Below are 21453 nucleotides of genomic sequence, written 5' to 3'. Positions count from 1 at the left end.
GGACAGGCAGACAAGTACACCTCAGGGCTGGAGAAATTTAGGAGTTCCATGACACAGCACTTGAAGATGCACTCCTAAAGGTCTGATCTTTGCAAAATGGGATCTGTCCCTTTGGAAAAGGATTTTCATGTTTGAGAGTTTTTACCTTTTCAAGAGTGAAATGCTCTGTAAAACCCTGCCCAGATCCAATTTCAAATGGAACAGCATTTTCTAGTGATTTTCCCCTGACTTCATCATTCAAGATGCTGCTTCTGTTTTTAGAGTTAACTTTACCTCATATACTCTCTGTTGCTCTTGCAGTTCTTCAAACCGTCCTGGAATATCTGTTTTTAAGGCTTCTTTCATTTTTTCTAGGAATTTCATCCACTTCTCACATTTCTGAAAGAATTTCTTCTCATCATTTTGGGATCCCTCAAGCATACTGTAAAACAAAATTAATAACCAGAAACTTCTGTTGGTGGATGTTCTTCTGGGTATGTTTACAGGTACTCTAATGTGGTGATTAACAAAACTAACACAGTGGGAGTTTCACTTGGCACTTTGCTCCCTTCTTCCCCTATGAACAGCTAGGTTTTTGCTTCAAGTGACTTGGAATACAAATAGCCACTGAAATATCATGTAAGCTGAAAGGGCAGAATTCCACCTGGAAAGCCCCTGAGAAACCAATTGCAAGACATCCCATGCTTTAAACTTGGTTTTCGTTTTAATCACAGCAAAGTGAATTGTTACTAGTGATTTGTTTTCATTTCACACCTGCAACATTCCAGAGCAGCTGCTGTTTTCTGACTCCATTGCCGAGTCAGGCTCTGCATTTTCTTCAGGGTGAAGTCACTGAGTGGCAGCTTTATGCTTGCTTCATTCAAACTCTCTATGCTTGGAGAAAGTGCAGCAAGCTCCAGTGTCTGATTCTGGAAGTAAAGAAAAAATAAATTATTGCAAAAAAAGTACTGCCTTTCTTTCATGTCAAAGCATAGAAGCTTATTCTCCACAACTTGAAAATATCCAACGTTTCTGTGTTAATGTCAAAATATACAGAGAAAAAAAAAAGGTAACAATTCTTTTACAATAGTACTGAACTCATTTTTATAATAGTACTGAACAGATATTCAAGACCTGGTACCTCCACATTTACTTCATACCCTACATTGAGGGAAACAAGGTAGCTCCTGAGGAAAGCTAGGGAAACAAGTCTCCCATCAACCCCAAATCTGGGAGATTTTCTTCCTTTTTATTCAGTCATTTGGCCTGAAGTGCAGATCTAGAGTTTCTAAACTTTAGTCATTGCTTTTTGGGTTTTGGCTGAATTACAATTAGTCTGATGGAAGTGCTGCAACTGTAACATTCAGGACACAAAAAGCACCTTGAAGTGGGCAAGAGCTGAATAGTATCTTTTTGTATTTAGGAATGCAAACATACCATGAGCAATTCTGAGTTGTCTCCCTCCTCTAGACAGATGCTATCAAAGGTGTCTGTGCAATTCCTGACACGACCCTCCAGCGTTTCCAGGCAACTGTTGAAATCCTCCAGTTGTAAAAGATTGAACTGGAGTGAATATTGAAAATGTACATTAGTTACTATTTATTACACTTATTCAGTGTACAAAAAGGAGGAATAAGCAATATTATCAGGAAAACAAACAGTTATTAAGCCTAAATTCTAATGTATTTATAACTCTCTATTGAACTTTTTTTCTATTTTTCAACTGACAAGGGGAAAATTTAACCCAAAGCAGAGAGGAAGAAACAGAATCTCAAAATTCTGAGACAGCTATAACTCTGTGAACAGAATAGGGGTTTCTGTGATACCTTTCATAGCTTTGTGCTATTTAACTTATTGTGAAATGAGAAAGTCAAAACTCAGCTTATCAGAGGGGGGGAACTGATAAAAATGAACTTCCTTTGAGGCACACACAGCCAAAGCTGTGCAGCTTACATGAGCTCTGTGGAGGAATCAGTAGGGCTGGAATTCAACTTCCCTTCAGCAGAACAGCACTGGGAAAGCTTTTGCTTTCTGTCCAGAATTAAACTCCACATCTCTGAGAGCACTTACACAACAACAGTTTTATAAGGGATGAATGGCAAAACTGCTGTGTGGAGAGAGATTACTGTGGTAGAACTACAGAGTTACACCAGAAAAAAATGACTACTCAGAAATGCATTATTTCATGCAGTGAGAAGTTCACAGGGAATATGAGAAATCTCTTATCTTTATAAAGATTTCTGGCTTCCAGCCATTAACTCTGCTGGTAGATGGATCATAAATAGAGCTGGCTTCAAATGTCTTGATGAATTTAAGTTTAATTTAAAACAGAACAATTCGTTGAAACCAGACTTTTTCCACAGGAACCAACTAATGCGACATCAGTAAATGTCCAGCAGCACATTTTGCTTGGAAGCTTTTTCAGGAATACCTGTGCAGAGGAGAAGTCAATCCTCCACTACTCTGAATAAAGCTCCTGGATCCAGGTCTCTCCCCACTTGGCCTGAACAGGAATGTGAATCTGGTCCTCAGAATTACATCAAATGGCCACAGTTTTCTGTTTGGTTTTAGGTTCACTACATGAACTCTTCCCAAGGAAAACTGAAGCTCATAGGGTTTTTTTTTTTTTTTTTTTTTTTTTTTTTTTTTTAAGGCAGAGCTGAGAAAGCTTACAAGTTACTTCAGTGTTTTAAAAAAAAAAAAAAAAATTCCTGATCTTTAATCATCTGAGGGTCCTGGGGATAATAGGCCCACCGAAAAAGTCTGTTAGAGCAACACAAACAGGTAAGGGTGAAATCCTTCACCTGTCCCTCTGGCTTCATGTATAAAGAAATAAATTTATATAATTTATCATCCTGCTGAGTTTTATTTAATTGAAATTTCAATTCAAGAACTATAGTGCTCTAATGAGGAATGTGGCTCACACAGGACTCTAGTGAAGATGTTATCCTACACTGACAGCTAATTTAATATTAAAAAAAAAAAAAAAAAAAAAAAATACCTGAAGTTCATCCAGCTTCCTCTGCAACATCTTTTCCAAATAGGTTGCTCTCTGGAATGGCTGCAGCTTCTCCATCAGAACAGCTTCAGCAGCTGTCCCAGCCTGCTGTTTTATCCTGTCAGCCTGCAAATAAATCTGGGTTCGACATCCTGCGATGTTTTGAAGCTCATGCTGTAAATTCTGATGAAAGAAGGGGAAAGGGGGAAAAAAAAAAAAGTCAGTAAATGAATCAGACCATCATTCATGTGCCACTTTCATTTGGTATCTTTTGTTGCTGTAACTAAACTCTTTTTGTTGATCCCATCTGGGAGCCAAGCTCAGCTATGGTGAAAGCTTCAGTCTTTTACTTGGAGGATAATGGGAATTGCATCCATTGAGTGCAGTGCTGGAAAAGGCACAGTTCAAAGTTCAATGGAGCACCAGTGACTTCAGGCAGCAGGATGCTGCTGCTCCAGAGGAAATTAGGGAGGGAAATCCAAATATCCCTCTCTACAAGATGTGTGTACACTGGAAGATGGAGGAACTGGCCCATGCTGCAGATGAGGAATGGTATTTAGTTACAAACATACCAGTACTTTGGATCCCTCAGTGACTGAGGACTATGGATTTGGTTTTATTCATTCCCCTTTACTAAGAAAGGTACTATAAAATTATACTCTAAAGGCAGTACAAAAACAAAGAGATTAATTTCAGATTCATTCAAAGCACTCGATATTTTTCTTTTTTTTTTGACAAGCGGAATTTACTTTTGGCCATGAAACCCCCTGAAATCTGCCACTATGTATTGACTTTTCTGAGAATAATGAGCAAAGTCTTCTGATCAATAGCAAAGAACACACACATTTCCCTAAAAAGCAAAATGGTCCTTGCTTCCTGATCCCTTTGTTTGAAAAGACTGTGTTATAAAATACCACTCCAAGCATTTAATAAATAACCCATTTTGATTTCTTAGTCTCGATTTGTTTTATTTTTGTGGTGGAATTTATTTGTATTTTTGTGGTGACAAAAATCCATGAAACCATAATCTTTCCTAATATATAGAGAGGAAAAGATAAGAGGGATTAAAATACAATTTTTTAACATTCAAATTCATATTTGAATAACTCATATGCCATTTCACTGATCCTCGTTCTTTTAACTAACCACTTAAAAAAGCCCACAATAAATTCCATGTGTTCTACCCACACACACCAGGACAGGATCTGCTGTGCTAATGGATTTCAGGTGGCCATGCTTTGCTTAGTAGGTATTACACTCTTCCCCAGAATTTCCAGAAAAGGCAGTTCCCTTAGCTGACATATTGGTGAATTTCTGTCACAGCCATTAGTAAGAAAAAAGTAAAAAAACCTTTGGTCTAGGCTTTGCTACTGTCAGTTTTTTTTTTCTGAGAAAGAAAGATATACATGAGTTCTCTTCCCTGTAATGTAAAGTTTCTTATTTAAGGCCACATGCAAAATGGAATACCCTGGACTTCTTCCAGTTCGTGGCTAGAGATTCATAAAGCGTGATGAATCACAGCTCTGTCCTGACATAAGGATTATTGTATTTCTTTATTGCAGTCTGAAGAAACCAAAAATGTCAGAACCTGATGACAGCTTTGCTGCCTGAGAGAGTCCAATGTACTGAGTGGTTTCAGCATGAGATCTCATTTGCCTAAAGTCAAAAGCATTTAGAATAATCTAATGAGCTCAGGAATCTGTGAACTCATCACACCAGACCAAAACACAGCACCAAATCCAATTAAAAACACTTTGAAGGCTATGGAAGAGCTCAGGATGACCCTGTGCTCAGGAAAACTGCTCTTTTTTTCCCTCAGCTATTGTTCCAGTAGATATTATCTCTCCTCCCAAGCAATGCCCCATAAGATAATTTTTCTTTCAGTGATTCCTTCCAACACAGACCTGATCTTTTGTGTAGAGCAGAAAGAGGCAGAGATGGAATATGACTCCCTTCTGCTCTCTTCTCACCATACACCAACTCTGGCTTGCCTCTGGTCAAAGTGCTTAAAGGAAATACAAAAGGTGCCTGTTCATGGAAGAAACCCACAGATTTTATCTTTCCCCTGACCTGGACTGTTGGTATTCTTTTGTCTTGTTTCTCAAAAATAAATCTTAGTTCGTATCAGGAAGCAGAAACTTATTCATGTACCTTAATCTCCTGTATCCTCTGCTCTAGAGTTTCTATGGTGCTCTCCTCAGGCACATGAACATCTAAGAGCTGAGCACATTGCTGGCTGTACTGCTGTAGCTTGGCTGCTGTCTCAGTGCACAAAGCATCAAAGGGCTCCCAGAGATGCAGAGCTGCCTGTGCTGCCCGCAGCTGATCTGTGATGTCTTCATTTACTGAGTTCCACCTGCCAAAATATCAAAGAGCATATTAAGAGCATTTTCCTAGTAGGTTCTCCTGCAGAATATGATTAGGCATAGGATTCCTGTGGGAGTTGTTTTGCATCCACACCCATGCTCCTGAATGCCACAGTTTGTGCTGTGGGACCCATCACACATGAAGCATTCAGGTAAAAGATACAAGATCCCCATCCCTGGAAGTGTTCAAGGATGGATGGGGCTTGGAGAAACCTGGTCTGGTGGAAGGTGTCCCTTTTCATGGCAGGGGGGTTGAAACTGGATGACCTTTAAGGTCCCTTCCAACCCAAACCATTTCATGATTCTGTGATTCTACTCCTCACACAGATGCCCTTAGATAGGTGAGGTGCATTAGTATAGATTTGAAAATCTGACAGATGTTTGAGCCCTGCCTCAAAACCTTGGGGTTTTTAAATACTAATAACTGGGGTCTGATTTTGCAGGCTTACCTAGTGTGTGCCTCCATGCACTTTTGGTCAATAATCTCTGCAAAGGAAGGGGAGCAGTTCTTCTTCAGGTTATTGGCAGCAGCCTGGAGCTTGGCCCAACTCTCTTCACTGTTCTCTGATTCATCTTGAAGAGCCTGCAGAATGGATTATTGTAATTAATTGTGGGGGATAAATGACCTAAGTGTAACTTCCCCTACAGATTGGTAGGGCAGCAATCATGCCATACTCTTGCAGCACAGATTAAAATGTTCGCAGAAAATTTAAGATCTGTTCCTAAGAATTAGGAAGCTAAGAGAGGTGAAATGGTCCAAGTTAAAAGAAAAAATCATTCAGGAGAGCTGTTTTAAACTGAGATAATTTATTGGCTGTTAAAGAAAAAGCTTATTTAGCAAACCCACACACCTGAACTGAATTTTTGCCAGAAACCAAAAAACGCTTTGATTTTAAGCCACTGTTTCTACGGGCAGTAAAGTTGGCTTGACACCTCCTGATATAGGCAATTACAGCATATCTGTGAACTGCTCCAGGTTAAAAGTAAACAGGGTGATTGAAGGAAGGAGATGAGGAGGTGCCCAGTTCCTTTTATTTATAACATGAGCCCAGGTGAGGGTGGAAAGCATTTGTGCAGGGTCTACTGCTAGCATTCACAGCCTCAGTCTGTCCTGCACCACTTGTGATACAACTCAAAAAAAAACCCAAATCAGGCCATATTTACAGGGGAACAGGGAGTGCTTGCACAGCCTTTCAACACTTATTTAAAGCCAGGAAAGGGGATTTTAGCCAGTACTGTGAAATGACCAGACCCAGGGCCAGCCTGCCTACTCCAGATGCTCCACTTGGACTCTGTAACAGCCAAGCAGAGCAGCAGGAGGATCCAAAGCACTTGTGTCTGGCATTCTGAGTCATTCAGAGGCTGTGCAGGAGACTCCAGCTGTCTAGAGGGTGACAGAAGAGTTGGGCTGGTGCTGGAACAAGCAGAAATGCCAGACTCAGCATCAATACAAGGTGCAAGGGAGCATGAAGACTCGGTGGGTTTTTTTCTTGAACCTTGGTACCTAGAATTGCACTCAAGTTGCACTTATGCACTACATAAAGTAAGAAGACTAGTGCCTCTGGAGAGGAAAAAAAATTAGTAATACCACACTAATTTCAGTGTCATTATAATAAAGAAAAAGTTGCTCAGATTATTTTTTTAGTCTTTTTTCAGTGGAGTTTGTTTGCTTAAAGGCAGAGAAGAAAGTACAGAAATAAGACAACTTTACCTGGAGAGTTTTGACCTGTTTTTTCAAAGCTTCCAATGAAGCCTCTTCCCCAGAAGGTTTGCACTGGTCTATGCAGTACAAATATCTTGTTGTCATCAAGCTGACTTCTGCATAAATTTCATCATATGCTCTCCATTGCTCCAGTATTGACTCCATTGAGGCCTTTAGCTGTGCAACCTGCAGACAAATCATTTTATTTAATATTTCTTGGGTAGTCTTGACATATAAAGCACCTTTAAATTAATTTAGAAATCTAAACTCAATGCTCAATCCATGACAATCCACAAGAATTTGCCAAGTTCAAGTATTTTACTACTTGGTAAGCAATTGTGCAGGCTTCAAAAAAAGCAGTAAACCATATCTAGAGTGAAGTATAAGAATTTGCTGGAAATTAAAATTTCACTGGAGTTCAAGGTAGCACTATTCTGCCAGAACACCCCAGGAAGTACTGGAATAATGAACTGCTTATTTCTTCCTGCCAAATTCAACTTGAAGTGGGAGGAAGCTGAAAGCCTTAATCTTCTTAGGGAGAAGATAGTTTGATCCAGAGATCAAGTTTCCTTTCAAGGACAATCTGAGCAGAAATTGGTTTGCATGGAAGGAGCCACTACTGCAATACTCTGAGAGCTGTCATCCCTCTTATGCCATTGTGCTCTAATAATGCAGGCCCACCTGGATCCCAGGCTAGCCAGTTCAGGATTTTTATACAAAATTAAATGATGGATATCCCCTTTATTTCCTGTTCCCTTCATTATTACAGTTGTCTAATCTATATGGGGCAGACATGCCACAGGCTCCTAGACACTGCAATCACAAAAAACACAGTCCTCCTTCAACCATTTTTATCCTTCTGTTTCAGGGAAGAATGTGAGGCATGTCCTGGGTTAAACAAAACATTCAACTAGTTCAGCACCTATTTTCAGTCATGCGTGGAGAAAAGCCTGAAAACCAGGCAAACAACCATGTCTCCATGAGACCTGACAAAAAAAGCCAGATGCCAGGTTTTGGTTCTGACTATGCAGCCACACAACAGAAGATGAAAAGATGTTCACACCATAGTTCACCCTAAAAAGACGGCACAGATCATTTTATCCCAGTATCCTAGTTTCAGGCACACACACAGGCTGGTGGATTAATCATCCCTATTCTCTTTTGAATCATGGTTATAGGTGGGAGGAATCTCTAATTGCTTTTTGTAGCCTGTAGCTAATTACTGCCCACACAAGGAAGATGGGAAGACATTGTTCTCGGGAAATGTCTCTGAGCCACAGACTCACAGGCTTGAGCTCAACCTACGGACAGTTTAATCAAGGTATTACATCTCCTAAGCTCTGATGTGAGCAGTCACCCATGGGAAGAAACCTGCACTTGCTGCTTCACTGCACACACAGACAGCTCAGCTCCAAGAATATCCTGCAGTTTGCAAGTTTGGTAGTGTAGTCATAAAATCCCTAAAATTAACATGACCCATGGTGATTGTAAGTAGAAAAAGCATGAGGCTGTCAATCCTGCCAATTTCTATCCCCAGCTATACATCAGAAGGTAAAGACTTTCATCATGTACATAGACATAAATTTCCCTACTTTTTGGTAAAATACAATCATATCCTTTCTGCTGAAACCTAAACGAAGAAGCAGCAGATCAATACTGGATCGACACCTCCTGTGGAAAGTTCAAGCAAAAGGGTTCAAGTTTCACAAAGTTCTGAGGAAAAAAGGCAAGGAGTTTGTAATAAGAAGTGTAAAGTAATCTTACCTAGAAACACAATCACTCCATCAAGTATAATTCTCTAAAGTACGCGGTTATTTATTATCACATTTAAATCTATAAATGTACTCATTATTATCTCTCTTGCACCTATCAATTACATCCACATTAAAAAAAAAATCAGCTCCAATTATAAAGATATTATGACTATAAATACAAACTGCTAGGGAGTTAGTTTGCATGGGAAACCAATCTGCCAGACTCTCCTTGAAGCAACTGGAGAGTACACAGGATTTGAGGATGGCAAAAGCCACCCTGATGTGTGAATGAAAGACTAACTGGAAGGTGGCAAAGCTGCAGTGAGAACAGGGCCAGAGCAGGCAGCTTCCACCAGTTGCACTACAGAAGAGAAAATGCAGGTTATGAAAGAGGAGATCAAGTAAGAGGGCTTAAGGTTTCCATTTTCAGCTTAACTGAAAAATAGCAGTGCTCTTTCTCTATTTTCTTAAACTGCAGATGGGGATCTGTTCCTCCCCCCTTTGTACTCAAACTGTTTCAAGATCAGACTAATTTTTCTCTCTCAGCTTCAGAAATACACTAATTTACTTTACAGTAAAGACTTAAAATGAAATTCTTAGGAAGATAAAGAGTAAGGAATACTTTGCATCATTTTTGTACCAGCTCCTGCCATCCCATGAAGAAGATTAATAATACTGGTGGTGAGAACATGCAATGGGGGAAACCTGAACACATGCAAGGCTTTTACCTGGTTTACAATGCTGTCCTTCATTTCACACAGCTCAGCTATCCTGAGAGACTGAGCTTCTGGGGTTTGTTCTGCACTGCCATTCGAAGCCAAACTCTGTTTGAGCTCATCAAGAGTTTTGGATTTAGCTGTGAGTTGATTTTCTAACTCCTAAATAATGGGAAAAAAAAAAAAAAAAAAAAAAAAAGAAGAAGAAGAAGATCTTTTAATAAGGCCATAGAAAAAAACTTCTGTGAGGAGCTTAGATAAACATTCCTTCTTTAAAACAATTTTTGCACAATTCTTCAGTCATGCAAAGATAAGATAGGTTTTTCAATGGGCAAGTCCCTGGCATCGTAACAACTTCTAGAAAGTTATTTTCAGTTTGTCCCTTTACTCAGAGGGACTCCCATGGAAGAAATTCCAGTGAAATCAACTCCAGTGAAACCAAGTGAGAACAATCTCCAATGAACGGAGATACCTGAGAAAAAACCTGCTTCTCCAGCACAACCAGAAAGATTATAACAGTCTTGAGATGCTGGGGAAAGGTCAGCAGGGAGTTCTTCACAATGTGAGGAACTATCCATACCCACGATGGGCCACAGCGTTTTCCTATAATGCTACACTTAAAGCTGTGACCTTTTTCACCTCTCACTGACCGTCCCCAAAATATTTTTAAATTTGGACCTCATTGACCAAATGAATTTTAATGAAACATTTTAGCCACCTGTATCCTTGCACTGTGTGCTGCTCTAAGTAGGTGAGTGTTTAGTCCAAGCTACCCTTGTGCCTGTCTTCCATTCTGGCCCCTGAACACACTTCAGAGATGCAAGTAACTCAGTGTGTAACACAGCACTCCAGACAACAAAAGCAGCCTACTACAGGAGAGAGATGTAACCATGGCAATGAAAGGACAAATAATCTATGTGAAAAACTAGAGAGGGAACACTGTACTGAATGAAAACAGCAGACTGTCAGAGTAATAGGAACCAACTATTAGCTGGCTGCCACCTGTATTAATTTTGAGGGATCTGATACCTAGAAAAACATAACAAAGGACACCTAGATCCTTGAGGCTGCTGCAGAGAGATTACACTACAATCTAGGGCAGAAGTAGAGAGGGTTGCTATTTCTCCAAATAGGACTGAGCAGTTTCCATGATACTTCCATCACAGAGCTCTTCAAACTAATGGAATTGATAACTTCTGCCATGGCTGTGCTGAACTGAGAACTACTTCTATTGGAAGTACCTCAGAATACAATATTGCTGCACAACACTCCAAATACCATGAAGCAAAAGCAGATGCATTTTCAATTGGTGGAGAATAGTCACTCACAATAGAAGTGGCTCTGGCTCTTTATCACCCAATTGCAACATGCTTTAATTAAAACCACACTGGAGAATTCTTCTGGGAAATGCCAACTTCCTTTACATTTCTTTCTGTTAAAATCTGTGCAGTTCTTTAGTCTGGAGTCAGCAAAGTGTGCTAAATAGGGTTTTTGCAGTAATAACATTCATGTCATGTTTTACCTTGCAATCATCTAAGGTGTTCTGTGCAGAGATCAGACTCGCTGGGGTCCGTAAGGATCTCAGTCGACCACTCTGAGCTTCCAGCCAGTTGCACAGAGTCTGGGCTTTGCTCTCATTCTCAGTAATATCCTCCAAAATGTGTTCCAGGTCTTGTACCTGTAAGTTACAGAACTGTTTTAACTTACTTAAACCTACAGGCGAGTGGCAACAAGGCTATGCCTTCCATGATAAAATTTGAGATCACAAAACCTATACTGAAAGTACTCTAGAGAAAATAATTTGGAAGGAAAACCTAAAAGGTTTCCTAGGCTCTTTAGGATCTGACCTTTTACTTCAGAAGAAACAAGGCAATGTGTGTTCTGGAGTTGGGAGGACTGACAGACTGGGGGACCCTGGGCTGTGTGGACACATTCATTATCGAGTCTGAAAAGCTCATTCTCACTAAAACCTACCAACACGGCTACTAATAAGAAAGGGACCTCAGGTTTCCTATCTTCAGTCTTGGCCTTGAGGATCCATTAAATCCTAGAATGGAATTTCATGAAAATGGTTAAAAGAGATAACTTTTTCCCCAACAGAATTGTAATTTCATCATGGAAATTTTCTATTGTACATGAAATTAAATTTCCACTTAGAAATGTTTCCAGAAGACTTTCTAAACTAAAAAATATTGGCCGTTTTCCATCTGACCAGAAGTCTTTGTATTTGGATTCAGAAAGGGCAGCTTCTCCTAAAGCTATATAAATTAAGACACAGAGATGAAAGAGAAATGTGTTGGTAGAGGATTCATTTGAGCAGCCTCATGGTTGCATTTTGGGATTCTAAGCTTCCCCCATGTCTTTTCCATATTATGTGTCACACACTTTTCTGGGCATTGGGGCGCATAAGCAGCAGCATCTAATTCTGGATGCATGGATTATTTCTAGCCTTACTTGAAGAGAATAATTCTGAGGCCTTGCCTGAAACAGATTTTCTCCAGAGAAGCAAGATTATGTGCTGATAGGAAAATTCTGCATGTAGAGTGACTCTATCAGCTGCTGACCTTCAAAGCACTCCATTCATTGGAACTGCATATTTACTGCAGGAGGAGAACACTGACACAGAGTACCTCATTTCCAGTGACCCAGGAGGGCTGGAGCAGGGCTGGGAACAGATCCTTGCTGTGCCTTGTCCGGGAGGCTCATATGTCCCCATCTGAACGTGGCTGTCAACACTACTTACTTAATAATCGTTGCTTTCACAAATCCAACTGCTACAACAGGAAAACTGCTGGCAGCTTAATATATCCCCAATACAGAGCAGTGGCACTGGCAAAATCAGAGCTGTAAGAGAGAAAGCCATGGGAACTCAATCCAACCTTTCTGTTGAGGGATGCCTGCAGCCGGTGCCAGCGCAGGTTCATCTCGCCCAGGCACTCAGCAAACTCCGTCCTTTCGTAGCGCTTGCTCTCCACGTCACAGGTGCTCATCTGCAGCAGGGACTGGTTAACAAAATCTACCATCCACTGCTTAAAGTTCATTTCCATCATGTATTCCTGCAGGGGAAAAAAGAAGAGCAAAAATGTAAACCAATCAGTTCTGTAGTTTCAATCTGATCGGTTCCAATGATGCTTCAAGGTGTGGCAATGGGACATTGATGGTTTTGCTTGAATCATGACCTAAAATATTTTTCTGAAAGAGACCTGTCTGTAAAATTAATTCTCAGATTTTACCATTCTGCATTTGGGTAGCTGTTTCCATCCACTGAAATTTCTGCAGAAAATCTCTATCATTGTGTGAGTAGTTCAAGGTAAAAACAGGCTAGTGATGGAGCAGGGAATAAAACCTGGGGGTACCAGACCCTGTACTTAATCCATTGGACAAAACCATCACACTGCTATGGGCCCAGATTAGGCTAAGACCAAAACTCTCCCACACTCCTGCAATTCACACTCAAATGCAGCAAGAGCTTCTACTCCTTTTAACAAAGTATCTGATATCAGAACAGAATATCAGAATATCTGGGAGGAAGAAGTGTCCTCTAGCACCAGCATCTCTGAGGCAGAGAGATAAGTGAGAAACTACAGGCAAAGTGAAAATATAAGGGAATGTCTTTTTATTTCAGAGGGTATTAGAAGAGAGTAGGAAAGGGGTCCATACTTATCTAGTAGTACCCAGAAAAGTCACCAGGCAATACTGCAATGAAGGCACTGAAGCCACAGCTGCTTCCCTCTAGGAATTTGTGACCCTCATCCCAGCTTTTCTCTCAGCACATACAACCCCACCTTGCTGACAAGTGCAAAAGATACACCTACAAACCCACCTCTAAATATCCAAAGTGTTATAAACAGCACCTCCCCTACATGTTCCAACTGCCAAATCCAGCTGTTACAGACCAAAATGTTATATGTGTTACAAGGCACTTGGGAAGAAACGTTTGCACTGGCAGTTGCCTTATGTGCAGCACCAAAGTGCCTGTGAGCTGCAGCCTGAGAACTGACAGCCTGTCTGAGCCCTGAGCAGGGGCAGAGCAAAACATGGCTCTGTTGGCATTCTTGCCCTGAGGCTGGGCTCCCTGGCATCTCTGGAGTACACAGCTTGAATCCTTCCTGTGGCTGGAACAATCAGCCTCTTCGCCACTGGTGCTCTGACATCTGAACAGCACCAAGAATCTGCTGCAGCCTCTTTCTCTCTCTGCAGGGATGTTCATCTTCTCCCTCTTTCCTAGCAGGTTATTTCTTTTGATGACACATAACATTCAACCCCCCCCCCCCCCCCCCCCCCCCCCGCCCCCGTTCTCTAGTTAAGTGGATTCAGGTTATGGGAGCTCCATTATGAGGTATTCCTTGTTAAAAAGACAGACTAGAACACAGCACAAACACTGTGTCTTCCTAAGGAAGGGAAGCTTTCTTGCTCGTTACATTTTATAATCTAAATGCAAGAGAGAGAACAAATGAGACAGATGGGACAGCATGAGAAAAGGAGATTACAGCCCAGCAGGCAGTAGCTGTATTGCAGAACAGGCAGTGGTTTGTGTGTCATGGAAGCCTAAGGTTTTATAAAGGAGGATGTCAGATGTTTCAGACTGAGAAACCCTCTTGAGGGCAAGGGGAAGGATATGACAGTGCCTGTAGGCTGCTTCCATCCTTTCTACACCAGGCCTGGTCTTAGTTTCCCATTTACCTTGTACTTCTGAAGGAGGGCCTTGACTTGGGCAGCTCCACATTGTGAATTTGTTGGCTCCTCACGTTCCTGCTGTTGCTCCACATGGTCCAGCCAGGCCATTAGCTCAGCAATAGCTTCCCGTGATGAAAGCTTTTCCATCTGAAGCTGAGGTAAAGCATATAATGAATCCTCTACACTCTACTTGTTAAAAATACCAAGGAAAATGACATTTCTATTTTTAGAAAGGCTCAGGCACTATAATCGCATTATTGGGGCATGAACTTGAAAGTGAGCCCTGTGCTCCAGAGGGGCAAATGACTTCAGTTCTAGAATTCAGGAATCTGAAATAAAATTCTTTCTAATTTTGAGTAATCTTTCTAATTTTAAGTGACAGACTCTACGCAAAACCATGAAGATAATAAATACATGTAAAACAGCCCAGGAAGAACACAGCAATATTTAAACTGCAGTAAAATAGTGGGGTTATTTTGAAAGCATGGCACAGCAAATTCAGAAAAAGGCAACTGAATCCCAGCAGCAGCATTTTAACATAATTATTTAGCTTGAACTAAGAGATGGCAGCAGAGTTTTTTACTCACCTGGTGAAGCTTTTCCTGGATGGCTGGGAGCTGTGTAATCAGTTCTCCCCATTTTTGCTCAAACTTTGCCAAAGATGACCTAAGTGCTGCAGTATCAGCTTGCTTCACATGGAGGAGCCGGCTGGCAGTGCTCACTACTGATGACTTCAGGGAAGATTTTTCATCAACTTCCTTAGAAAATGCCTGAGATGCACAGGAGAAATTTAAAAGAGGGTAAATATTTATCTATCTATTGAAATGAAGACAAACCATACTTTCACAGGATCAAATGCCTTAACAAACAGATTTTACCAAGATGGCAAAGTTCAGAAAACCTAACCTCAAATGTTTTGGCAGATAAAACATATTTTTGCCCACCATCTATAGTGATGAATGCCACCTTTTGCTCCCACAGAGACGGGGAATATCCTGATATTGAGGAATATCCACTTCATACAGAGGTCCAGGGAGCCACCCCAGTCCTCAGACCTCTGGCCAGCTCACATCTACCAGTCAAACCTTCATGATGCTTTGCTTTCCCCCTGTGCACTGTTCCTTCTGTCTGGCCTCACACTGGGGCTGAAGCTCCTGGCTAGCTATCCAACAGGAGCAGGCAAAGACATGAAATGCAATCCAGCATGTTTCTCCTTCTTGACTTTGGCTGACCACCTTCACTCCTGTACCCTTGAGCTCACACTCCAGGTTCAGTTGTTAATGGCTTTGGGACACACAGCCATTCACTGCTGTATTATGTGGGGGCTCAAGGTCATGGCAAACACAAAAAAACCTCTCAAAAGGGTCATTTTCACCACAATTCACAATGTCTTATCTAAACCTGGCAGCAGAAATGACTCACAAACAAGCTGCTGATGTTGTCCCTGATGGTGGCAAGATCTTGTGACACATTGAGAGACTGCTCCTTCCAAAAATTCATTCTCTGCTGAGCAGAATCCAACCACTTTATCAATTCCTCTGAGTCTCTGTTGTAGCTACAGGAGGAAACAAAACACAGAAACACAGACATAGCTGAGGCTGGGATACATTTCTCACCCTGCAAATTGTCTTCCCAGTGACAAGGCACAGGGTACTATTCTGGCACCTCTGCTGCTGCATAAGCCTGCAGAAGCAAGGGTTCAGCTGTAATCTATTAAAAAAAATCACAAACTAATGTCTAGCTGATACTTCAAATTGATTTTTTTTGTGTTGGACCCACCTGACTAGGAGTTTCAGTAATGTTTGAAGTCGGTGTAGCTCATGGCCAACTTTTTTGGTTAAAGACAACCATTGCTCTTCTGTCTTCCCAATCTGGTTTCTTATTTCTGGACAGCTCACGCCAGTCAGCAATTTCTTCCCTTCTTTTACCATCTGGTAGAGCCTGGCATGCTTTTCATCAACACTAATTTTGATTTTCTGTCAGAATATGGGAAGTTTGCAAAACAGTAACATTTTAAAGACAGAACACACAACTAGACAAACACATATCACTTGTTCTAACTTCTTAATCTCACATTTCCTCTGTAACGTATTTTATCCTCCAAATGATAGAAATCTGTAATTCATTACATGCAAAAGGGACACAGGTTTTTGCATGTTGCCTCTGGGTAGGTCAGAACAAATCTCCACATACTTTTATACATTATGAGAATGACTGTATTATGATTTGATGGGCTTTTCTGACACCTGATCTCAGGCAATGGACAAACACCCTCTATCAGATATGGCTGCACTGTCTAAACATTTGACAGTGTTTGGACACCCACCATAAAATTGTTGTCTTCTTATGCCCCCAAAAGTTATTGTTCCTCCTTCAGGCTCTATTCTATTTTGAAAAACTATTACCACTGTTTTGAAGGAAACTGCTGGGATAATCACTGAATAATGCTGGCAGGGAGAAATGAAGAGTGGACAGTGAAGTCATTAAGTAAAAAAACAAAGGTCTTGGGGGTATTTCTCTTGCAGGAATTAAGCCCTAGAGAATTTTATTCTCCTCTGTTTTTGAAACTGTGAAGCTCCACAGTTTCACCCTGCACTAATCATCTTCTAAAGCGTTATGACTTTGTTTCTGAAGTCTTTAAAAGACAAAAAAAGACTTAAGAGTGAAGAGCTAGTGAGGAACTTAAAAAGCCAAGGAAAACCAGGCAACTTCACATCAATGGCTGTGCAAATTTTGCATGTCTCATGTCTCAGTGCAACAGGTATCAAAAGCACCAGAGGGCCACTCTGACTGTAAACATCTACTATTGATTTATTACAAAGGCTTTATTGTAGCTCAGATTTTCCTGGCAATGTCCAGTGATGTCTTTCCTGCAGTCAACTAGATTAAATCATTATAGCACTTTTTTCCTTTATTAAACATTCATTAATAATTTATTAAACACTCATTAATTTGCTTTTATTAAACTTATTAATTAAAAAAATTCTAACAGAGCGTGTCCTCTGAAGACTGAGAAAGGTCAAACCCACGAGGAATGCAGAGCACTCTCTGAAAATACATCACTAAGACTACTGAAAACCTCTCTTCTCAATTTTATAAACCTTTCTTTTTTATTTTATAAACAACCATAAATGCTGCTTTCATATCCTTACATTTAAATGTGTTTAAATATGGATATAACATTTCCAGCTGGAGCTGAGGTTGTAAATAAAGATGTAGCTCTGTCATCAGAGATCCAGCTGCAACCAGTGTTGCAATAAGAGTTCAAATATTTGTTATTTTCAGATATTTGAAAGCCCTAGGTTGATTCTCCTTTTCCATAGTTATTACACAGTGGCATGAAAATAATTTCTCAATTACAGAGAAGTGGCACTATGTTCACTCCATGGCTCTTACTGTCCTTGGGATCCACGGAACCTGCATAACATCCATCTTATCCCAAATACTTTCCTTTGAAGATTGAGTTATAAAGTAGTTATAGTCATTACTCCCACTCAAATGGACTTGTGGCACCTGGCTGGAATTAGCAGCCCAATCTTCTCCTACTTTAAAAGTCAGTTTTGAGCTTGCACCCACACACAGCTGAGGAGATAAAGGAAGCAGTGCCTTGCAAATCATCTCCTCATATAGTGACTAATATTTCTTGCTGGTTCTGCTGATCCATAAAGAAAAGCAGTGACAAATACATAAATACCTCTAGAAGTGCAATCCTTTCCATTAATCTTTCTTCAGTTTCTTCAACCAAACTGACAGAAGGCAACATAGAGGAAAGTGCTTCTAACTCCTTATTGAAAACGAGACAATCCTCATCAAATACTGTCCAATCCTAAAAAATACATTGAATTGTTAACACAGCACACAACCATCTGCATTTTAATACACCAGACTCGGGCCTTAAGGCCTTCTTCTAGCATCAGTAGCTCTTGCTTTAATGAAACAGCACAAAAATAAGTGAATTATATGTAAATATCAAAGTGAGACATGATTTCACCACAGATTAATTAATTATATGTTCTCCAAAATCTTTAAGGATTGTTATTTTAAAGTGATGTACACAATTTTTTATTCCCTAGGGATGTTCTGATATTATTTGTTACATTAAAGTTGTATTTTAAAGTGGTGCTGGGTTTTTTCTGCCTTAAAGGGCTCTTCTGTCAGTCCAGATACTCAAAAATTACAGCAAGAAGTCATAAGGAGGTGTGATGTGTTGAAATGTCTACATCCAGAGAAGGTGACATACAAGAAGCTGGTTTACTGACACACAGAATAAGTAATAAATAGATTGTTGCTGTCCAGTGGGAACAGGAAAGGACAACTACTACCCAAAGAATCACTGGCAGGACAAGAGCTGCCTCAGATGCAACTTTTCTTCTTCCCTCCATGTTTTACTCTTGAGTGTCTTTTGATTTATTACCTTTAACAGGCTCTCTAAGTGTATACCATACTGGCAGGCCTTCTTCTCCAGCAATTTGACTTCATTCACCAGCTCTCTCCAGAATTCCTCTCTCTTTTGCAGGACAGAAGGACTCACTCTCTTGGAAAATGCTTCCATGTAAGCCATGCGTGTTGTGAGGTTGCGGAAAAAGTCCTGGGGAAAAACAAAACAAGTTAAAGCTTGCTCTTTAACAGAGATCACACTCCCACAGCAGGAGTCCTAAGTAGTAGGCAGGACACAATAACCCTTTGGGATAACTATAAGAAAGACGTGTTTTCCTTATACAGCAACGTGTTCTGAGGTAAGCAGAAAGAGCAATTTATCACCAGAACTGGCACTATTTTGGTCTACAGAAAAATTTGTCCTTGTTTTCTGCATATACACCACTCCCTCCTTTTTGCTATGAGCCAGTCACTCTCCTCCACTACACTGGAGAGAAACCAGCCAAAGAAAACAGTGCTTCTTGCTATGCTGACCAGAGCAGTGCTGTGATGAACAACTCATACCTTGTGATTTTTCAGATGAGACTGCAGAGCTGCTCTGCTTTTCGTTAGGTGCTTTGGGTCTTGTGCCATCTTCTCTCTTCCAATAGCTACCAGCTCTGCAAACCCACGAAGCAAGTCCTCATACTGGCTTTCACTGATGGAAGGGGAGTTCAGCTCCACATACTTTGCTTTCAGAATCCCCCACATGTCATCCAGAACATCCTACAATGCAAGCACAGTGTAGCGACTCATGAAAGACAGAAATGAATCCCACAAACCCACAGAATACAAAATAACCATTTTGATGCTGCAAATGCATCGTTTAGGAGAATCAAACCTTCCTGATTAAGTGGAAACTGTACTGTGCTCTTACCTCTAATTTATAAGCTTCCTGAATTAAGGTGATCGGTAACTGCAATCTTTCTCCATGGCCTCTCAATTTTGCTACTTGGTTTTCGAAGTTTTGCAGCTCCACAGCACAGGCATCAATGTTCTGGGTGAAGGACAAAATTAACTGTTAGGAAGAGTTCCACTCCAATAAATTTGCCATTATCACTCATAGTGCAGTGAATCCAGTGGCTGGATCTCTCCTGTGCTACCATCTAAGAAAACCCAACGAGCTTATAAACTAAATGGACAAAACATGGCATAACTTACTGTGTTACACACAGCACAGCCAAGAAGGGAATTCAGGTCTTGTGTCTCAGGACAATATTCAACATACCTTTCCATTTACTAATTCAAGAGCAGCCATTAAAAGGAATCATGGACTCAGAAAACAGTTTTTTCTTATGAATCAGAAATACTCAGGGATTGAGACAGGATCCCTCTGAAGGAAGGAAAGCTATGTACTTCTGGCATTCCTTTTCCAAGAGTGGTTACCTAACAGAATACAGCCAGTCCTTGCTAGGGAATTGAGCAGGGAACACAACTCTCAGTCTGGCAAAAAATTATGCCTCTAAGCAAGGTTATGAGCCTGTAACAAAAAAAGCTTCAGAATGCCCTTCCCACTTTGGTAATAAGTAGGTAAATGGCCAATCACCATTCTGAGGAAGATATGCAGCCTGTTAATTTTTAATTTTCTGCTAAACCAAATAAAGATCAAAGAAAATAGCTTAACTGGTCAAATTCCATATGATAAAGTGCTCATAAATGCTGCATGAGAAGACAGAAGTACCAGAGTCCAATTCCCAAAGAAAAGGTAGTTTGGCATAAGAAAAAGTATAACATGTGTAGAGCTCTTTTTGTTCCCTGCCATAGTATGGGGTGTATTTGCTCTGGGAGGTAGTGGAGAGACTGGTTCCTCCAACCACTAGAATGTCTGGAATTAGGTCTGAGTATAGATTAGGGTGTAGTTAAAAAAAAAAAAAAAAAAAAAAAAAAGAAAAGGGGTACTGGTGAATACAGCAAATACTGAACACTCTTCTTTTCCCATTTTAAAAACCTAAGTTAGACTCACACTTCAGAAAATATGAAACTTCATAAATTGCAGAAAACTGGAAATAATAGCTAATGCTGTAAAAACTCTCATTTCATCCAAATAAAATTACCTGAAGCTGTTCAGAAACATTGTGTCCACGTAGTTCATTCAAGCATTGTTGCAGAGCAGCTTTTTTCTCAGTTAACTGATCATAGAGTAGCCTGGTTTGATTCTGAAAAAGGAACAAGTGTCAGAAATGTATCACATAACAGGAGTATAATAATGATGAGACAAAATTACACAGCAAACAAAATGATTACCTCTTTAAGCAAACGAATCTTTTTCCTCAAAAAAAAAAAAAACAAAAAACAAAAAACAACAACCCCAAACCACAAAAACCTCCAACAACAACAAAACAAACAAAAAACCTCCAATACCAAAATAAAGCATTAATTGGACAAGGGAAATTCTGAGTCTGTGTAATATATAAGAAGCAGATTACTCTGTCACAGTGATCCTCTGTGGCTGTAAAAATCTGGGTAAGCGGTAGGAGAATTCAATTATTCTCTTCCAAAAATGGGAAAATGAGCCCATTACTGGGGACTGATGGAGCTCTATGGATTCTGCATAAGTAAACATCGCAAGACTAGTTCTGTGGCTGTTTGGAGACAGCATCCCAGTGTTCTTCAAAGGAGCTGCTTTATTATTCAGTAGTAAAGGGCCAGGATGACCTGCAGATGATGAGCATATTGGACATGGCAAACTGTATTTCAAAGATCAGACTCTTCCTTCCTTAGTTCAGACGAAACACCTGATCTGAATATTGTCCAGCAACAGTTAGTAGATTTAGCCCACCACAAGAATCTAAAGAAAAGCTTCTCACGATCTGCTTTTCCACCAAAGAACAAAAGGAGGAAAATT

At 40.3% G+C, this 21453-nt stretch overlaps 1 protein-coding gene across 2 annotated transcripts in view; it reads right to left on the bottom strand.

The window, feature by feature from the left end:
- SYNE2 (spectrin repeat containing nuclear envelope protein 2) overlaps nt 1-21453 on the bottom strand; it is a 166785-nt gene that overhangs the window by 42116 nt on the left and 103216 nt on the right. For both annotated transcript variants that reach the window (XM_066321631.1, XM_066321630.1), the window contains 19 exons: nt 20663-20764; nt 19486-19605; nt 19134-19334; nt 18607-18780; nt 17887-18018; nt 15972-16168; nt 15615-15747; nt 14780-14962; nt 14199-14345; nt 12395-12571; nt 11038-11193; nt 9528-9677; nt 7055-7231; nt 5793-5926; nt 5129-5333; nt 2981-3160; nt 1417-1542; nt 754-908; nt 274-421 (listed from right to left, as the gene is read on the bottom strand). In XM_066321631.1, coding sequence (XP_066177728.1) covers nt 274-421; nt 754-908; nt 1417-1542; nt 2981-3160; nt 5129-5333; nt 5793-5926; nt 7055-7231; nt 9528-9677; nt 11038-11193; nt 12395-12571; nt 14199-14345; nt 14780-14962; nt 15615-15747; nt 15972-16168; nt 17887-18018; nt 18607-18780; nt 19134-19334; nt 19486-19605; nt 20663-20764 — 2997 coding nt within the window. The remainder of the gene's footprint in view (nt 1-273; nt 422-753; nt 909-1416; nt 1543-2980; nt 3161-5128; nt 5334-5792; nt 5927-7054; nt 7232-9527; nt 9678-11037; nt 11194-12394; nt 12572-14198; nt 14346-14779; nt 14963-15614; nt 15748-15971; nt 16169-17886; nt 18019-18606; nt 18781-19133; nt 19335-19485; nt 19606-20662; nt 20765-21453) is intronic.

The sequence above is a fragment of the Sylvia atricapilla genome, chromosome 6, assembly GCF_009819655.1.
Source record: "Sylvia atricapilla isolate bSylAtr1 chromosome 6, bSylAtr1.pri, whole genome shotgun sequence".
NCBI lineage: Eukaryota > Metazoa > Chordata > Aves > Passeriformes > Sylviidae > Sylvia > Sylvia atricapilla.
The sequence above is the reverse complement of the archived record's forward strand: the minus strand, read 5'-3'. Positions and strand labels throughout refer to the sequence as shown.